Genomic DNA, 6,142 nt, shown 5'->3' with positions numbered 1-6,142 from the left:
CTGGAATAAATCTGGAGTGGCAATGCTTTTTCTTAGGGTGGCACTTGCCACCCTGTGTCACCTTGGTAGATCTGCCTCTGCTCACACCATCCACACCTATAAACCTCACAGTACAGCTTTTGTATAAACTTTAAATACATTATCTGTCACTTCAATTAATTTCACAAAAGACAACTGTGATAAGGTAGTGACTAGTTTCCTATTCAAACCTCATTCGGTTATACAAATGTATGAATCAATCAATCACCACAAAGCAGTACCACCCTTTAATTATTTATTCTGGAATATTGTAGAGACATTTTAATAGTTAAAATGTTACATGTACATTTTTTTTTCAACAAAGTAACAGAAAATAACAGCTGAATGAATAACAGATTATGACAGATAATTAATAACAGATTACTCATCAGAAAACAAACAGCTGAAAATGTATAGAGCAATATACAAACAATACCAGCATACAGAAATATAACGTACAAGTGTTACTGGAACACAAGCATTTCTAATTTAAATTTGAATGCAAGCAATATCAGACAATTGTTTTGCCTCATTTTTGTAACTGTCCTCAAGTCACCTGAGCATAAATGACCTCAGGCACAACACTGATGGCTTTTGTTTTGTTTTGTAACACATGGACCTGAGCATATACTACATCTGAACCCTTTTCATTGTCGTCTTCATTCGTTGAGACTTTCACTTTATCGTGGTCAGTCTTAGTCTTACGCTCACACATACTATAATCATCAGAGATCTTGTTGTCCTGGTTGGTCATGGTGACAGTAGCATATGTGGAATTCCTGTCTATAATTTCATCCTAAAAATTACAAACAAACAAATATTTATTTTATGGAGCATTTCAATCATGACAACTCTAGGAATAGTTAATGGATATAACAATGTTAATGTAATTGGTCTTTGCTGACTAGATCTGCTAAGCATGCTGCTTCTGCTGCTGAGTATGAATGGACTTGCTACTGCAAATAGATACATAGACATGCTCTTGCTGCATGAATAGACCTACATAAGTCCCCTAGCAGATCTAGACAGGCAGAGCTGTGGGAGGTAGAGGGTTTCAGAGGGACTGTGCTAAAGGACCAGCTTACAGCGAAACACTACCCACCTTATTTTAAACATAAGAGCAGGCATGGCCGTTTGTAAACTGAATATGTCTGGCTTCCTGTGTCATCCAGTTATTTTTAGCTGTACAAAACAGATCATTTTGCTGCTTGACACTGCAAACTGGTATTTCTTACCATATTATTTTAATGTATTGTCTTAATAATAAGAATAACAAAGTTACCGTTTACTGCACTTTGCTATTCTTCTAGTTATTTATGAATCAGAAGTCTTGCACATTCACAGAAAATATCTTACTTCCACACTGCAAAATAAGGTGCAAACCAGACTATTTAAATGTTGAGCAAGCAAGCTCATTGGCTGCAGAATCTGCAGAGACCAATCAGTTTGTGCTGTGTAGTAAATGTTTTTGCTAGCAAATTGTATGTAAAGGACCTATCAGCCTGCACAATCTAGAGTTTCATGACTGAACTAGATAAATACTGTATTCGTTCTAGTATGAAATTCTTGAACAATAATAGTAATAGTTTAAGTCAAAAAAAAAAAAAAACATATATGTGTGTATACATATATATATATATATATATATATATATATAATCTTACTGCATTTTTAAAAGGTAAAGCTTTGGCAATATAAATGACCATACATGTGTATATAATATTTAAAATGTACTTGGATGTATAACATAAATGGTCTTATTTTAAATGCTAAATTAAGTGATACATGTCAGATGTGATGTTTAATATGAAAATTAATATAATTTGGTTCATTTAGATGTATATTAGAAAGTTATTATTAAGAGAGACATACAAAATGTGCAGGACCAGAATTGAGAGTCCTTCCTTTAGCAATGACAATGATCTATATAAAAACTTTGTGGTTGTTCGAGCAGTGGTGTGAAATGACTGGTGTTTGAGGAAGTTCACAAACCTGATTTAAGGAATATTTTTCTCCAACATTGTCTCCCCTGTGTGTCTTTGTCCTGGTCCTGTGAGAGGAAATAAATAATTAAACTGAAAACTTGACTTGACTGTGAATGACTGAAGTGCTTTGTAAAAGCTGATCTGATCACTGTATGAAGTCAAACACTACCAAATCTCATATGTTCTAACTGTGGCTGAGGCTTAAACTAACACATGCACAATGCTAAATACATCTTAAAATGGTCTGTTTCAAAATGACCTCAGCGATGATTAAAAAACTGAAAGTGTAGCTAAATTTACCTTGTACAAAAACCAAGAGCAGAGAGCATGAGCGCTGCCACGATTCCTCCCACACAACCAATTATAAGCATAGAGTGTCCATCTTGTCCCATGTCTTGTGAAATGTCTGTAACTGGACAGAATGTTGCATTTCAAATGATCTTAATTGCTTTAGATCTGTAAATGTCAATGACCTTGTTCTCTACATTTAGACTGAGTAAACTCACCTTCAACTGTGAGCTGGATATATGCTGATGATTGGTTTCCATGTTTATTCTGTGCAGTGCAGAAGTAAAATCCTGTTTTATTGTTAGTTACAATGAAACTATTCCTCTTTCCCCAAGCTATTGGCGTCTCCTGTCCACGTTTGTACCAGGTGTAGTTCATGTCATTTGATGGACTGGCTTTGCTTCTGCAGGTCAAAGTCACATTAGTGCCAACAGAAACTGAAGCAGATGGATTGATGGTGATGTGAGTTTCTTTTGGAGGAACTTTGACAGAAACACAAGCACATAAATAGGGAAAGCAGTAAATCACCTGTGCATTAGACATTTCTGGGTAGCTAAACACCAAATTCTGTTTAAGCAGCACTTTGTGCATTTAAGCGCAACAGGGCTATGTTAAAAGAAGTAAGCAGTCAAATCTCTTACACAGGACTTGTAGCATCACGGTGGTCTCCACAGTTGAGTAATTAGATGTATTTCTTGGATATGTAGCAATGCAGGAGATGTTCCTTCTGTGATCCATGTATGAAGCTTTGAAAGTCATGTTTGAAAACACTGACTGGGTTTTATCGGGTTTCTCCTGTAACTGTGTTGTAATGTTGGCAGATTCAGGGTTGTTGGACCAGGATATTGTCGGAGGTTGTTTGGGGCAGGGGGCTTCAGCAGAGCAGATCAGATTGACTGTTGTGTTCTCCATCACATAGCGTGAACAATTGGGTTTAAGTTCAGGAGGTTGTGGTGAGTCTACAGAAATAAATGATTGTAGTTCATCATTAAGAAACTGTTCTTAGTGATATTAGTTAATTATGAGAATAATATTTACATTTAAATGTATTATTAAATTTATCAGGTGACTTACAAGTAAAGGAAAGCATAAGAACCTGTATGTTAAAGACAGTGGAGATGAGATTTACCTATGACAGTGATCTTCACAGTCTTTCTTGAATCAGGTTGATTTGGGTTAAATGTAGCTTTGAACACATCTGGCTCCATTTCCAGTCTGAAGTAGTAGAGATCTGAATGATTCTTCATGAGGTTATAGAAGACAGTTGTGCAGTTCCCCTCACTGAGATTTCCAGTTATCTGTATGTCACTGAATCCTCTAATGATGTTTTTACTGATATTAGAAACAATTAAACTGTCTTTTTCAAACTGTGATTTATTTTTCAGCCAGATCCCAATAATAGTGTTAAGTTTGTCCTCAAAATTGGAGATGTTGAATGTGCAAGGAATCTGCACACAAGAGCCTGTCAGAGCTGTTACTGTCTGAGGCATCACGGCAGAGTAGATATCATCAGCTGGAACATAAAAACACATTAGTGCGTTATGACTTAAAGAGAGGTAAAGGCAGAGTTCACCGAAATATCAAAATTCAGAAAAATCTCACCCTCTGTTACAAATCCTCATGTTCTTCCAAACCTGCCTGACTACTTTTCTTAAAATAAATATGTTAATGATTTTTTCTCATACTGCTCTTGCATACAACTAAAGTGTACACTGACATATATAGGGAAGTAAAACTTCAAAAAGGACAAAAAAGCACCATAAGAGTAACGATGACTTAAATATGACTTGTGCCCTGTATTTAAAGTCTTCTGAAGCCTTATGATAGCTTTATTTGAGGAACAGACAAAGATAGTCTTTGCTCGATACATTTTCTTGTCCTTTGCAATCACATGTCTGCACACTAATCTTCCTCTTGTGTTGTCATATCAGTTGTGGTTCTGCTAGTAAATGTGATTATTTAAAAATAAATAAAAATATAAACAGTGTAATATGGACCAACCTGAGTGAGTATGCAGAAACACAGAGCTGATGATGATGATGAAGAAGGACATGATCTGGAACACAGACATCACTGGAGCTCTGACATAAACACAGGAAATAAACTAAATATACTTGTGTGCCAAAAAAAAAAAAAAAAAATAATAATAATAATAATCGAGCGCAGCGTTAGTTCAGTCAGGCCACGTAGGCATAGTGCTGCGACCAGCTGATGCGGTCAGCTGTCAAATCGCTCCAATCACTACCATTCTCCTATTAGACACGGGACATATATACGTGGCATTACTGCTCGGTAAGTATGCTCAAACTGCTTGTAACCCTCCCTCACTCCCCATTATAAGCATGGGCATATTACTGTGCACCTTCTGGTAGTCGTCTTTTGTTTCAGATCACTAAGGCTTTCAAGTCCCGGCTGGCATGGACCTCACTGCTGAGAGACACTCATCCTCATAACCAAGCTACAGTATAGACGTCCCACTGCCATATCTACACAATTACCATGTTCGCTTTTAAAGACATTACTAAGTATCTTAATTGTCTATATATTTTCAAGCTGATGGTTCCGGGGGGTTAATGTTAAAGCTCTTGTATGTTCAATTAATTTTGGAGCAAGAACCCTCATAAGGAACCATACCGCCAAAGATAAATTGTGTTCAATAAACTCAAGTAACTTGCCAAAGTGGTCCTGTCTGAAATAAAAATAATCATACTTTCAGCTTATGAGTTATTACAGTGTTTAACTAAAGAGATTTAAAGAGAGTTAACAGTCACTTCAGACTGCAGACTCTCCCATCACTAGTTAAAATCTTTTATGAAATAAGTGTTGTCATGAACTTAATGTTTACTTAATGTTGATTTATACTTTTAAAAATTCACAAGAGACAAAATTCACAAGAGATGAGCCTTACCTCAGAGCAGTGCAGTCAAAGAAAAGCAGAAGTTCATGAAGATGTCTTCCTTTATGCGAGATCTATTAAACACTGAGTGATGTGATGTTCTCTTGACGATTTCCCAGCAGCACTACAGGATGAGATATTATGAATGTACCTTTGTTCATTCTGTGCTTAAATGTCTGTTATTTGTTCAAAGAGGATGGAAGCCATAACACAAAAATATGGAGATAAACTCAAATACAATAATAATGTTTATTAGTCAGAATACATCACTATTGGAAATAGGGTCATATCAAGCAAGGAAAAGCAATACATGAACATTTGTTTGTTGATATTGATAAATGTTAGCATTTGCACGCTCATTCATTGCTTATTGTGTGCTCTTTGTTTTTGCAAAAAAAAAAAATTTCAGTGCTCATCAACAAAACTAACCATAATTATACTAACTTACTAACCACAACACATCTATTGAATACAGAAGAGCTTCTGTGCTCATTGTGACTGGTGCACAAGACTGCAACACTTAGGCAGGAACACACCAAGCCGACGGTCGGTTGTCAGGCAGTTTTTGTTCGTCGGCCGACTAAGTTTTCTCAGTGTGTTCCGCACCGTCGGCTGAAGTTGGTCCTCGTCGGCTTTTTTTCAGCCGATTTGACATGTTGAATTGGCGTCGGAGCTCGTCGGTCCGTCTGGCCATCTGATCATTCTGATTGGCTGTTCAGCTACTGCCACCTGCTGGTACGGAAAGGCATTTCATCTGAAGGCAGGAACACACCAAGCCGACACCGACGAACTAGTGGCAACGAAAGCAGGTTGCTGGGTTGGCTCACGTCGGCAGCGTCTGGGTCTAAAGTTGCCCTGGCACACCAAACCAACGCTCACCAGCTGACAGCAAAGTAGCACGTCCATTCTGCTCCTGCGTAAGATCAGAAAGAAGAAATGCCTTTCCGTACCAGCA

General features: G+C 37.2%; 1 protein-coding gene across 4 annotated transcripts; it reads right to left on the bottom strand.

The window, feature by feature from the left end:
• Positions 1 to 261: 261 nt before the first annotated feature.
• Positions 262 to 5,835, bottom strand: LOC127506374 (sialoadhesin-like). 4 transcript variants are annotated; one of them, XM_051882807.1, is made up of 9 exons: positions 5,640 to 5,835; positions 5,200 to 5,311; positions 4,293 to 4,372; positions 3,421 to 3,804; positions 2,933 to 3,250; positions 2,510 to 2,773; positions 2,304 to 2,415; positions 2,011 to 2,068; positions 262 to 814 (listed from the first exon to the last, which is right to left on the bottom strand). In XM_051882807.1, the coding sequence occupies exons 3-9, from the start codon at positions 4,360 to 4,362 to the stop codon at positions 566 to 568; spliced, it is 1,455 nt and encodes a 484-aa protein (XP_051738767.1). In that variant the 5' UTR covers positions 4,363 to 4,372; positions 5,200 to 5,311; positions 5,640 to 5,835; the 3' UTR covers positions 262 to 565. The 4 variants fall into 4 exon arrangements, with proteins under 4 accessions (XP_051738767.1, XP_051738771.1, XP_051738769.1 ...); XM_051882811.1 differs by having other exon boundaries at positions 262 to 760; XM_051882809.1 differs by having other exon boundaries at positions 2,304 to 2,409.
• Between the last annotated feature and the right edge of the window lie 307 nt (positions 5,836 to 6,142).

This window comes from Ctenopharyngodon idella, chromosome 23, assembly GCF_019924925.1.
Source record: "Ctenopharyngodon idella isolate HZGC_01 chromosome 23, HZGC01, whole genome shotgun sequence".
NCBI classification, from domain to species: Eukaryota; Metazoa; Chordata; class Actinopteri; order Cypriniformes; family Xenocyprididae; genus Ctenopharyngodon; species Ctenopharyngodon idella.
Note: the sequence above shows the minus strand (reverse complement) of the source record. Positions and strands in the feature narration are given on the sequence as shown.

Excerpts from the sequence above, each read along its gene's own strand:
- LOC127506374 (XM_051882807.1), bottom strand. The coding sequence starts at position 4,362 with ATGTCTGTGTTCCAGATCATGTCCTTCTTCATCATCATCATCAGCTCT. Across the intron at positions 3,805-4,292 it reads GTTTCTGCATACTCACTCAG|CTGATGATATCTACTCTGCC; the intron begins GTTGGTCCATAT and ends TTTATGTTCCAG. Across the intron at positions 815-2,010 it reads AAAAATATTCCTTAAATCAG|GATGAAATTATAGACAGGAA; the intron begins GTTTGTGAACTT and ends TGTAATTTTTAG.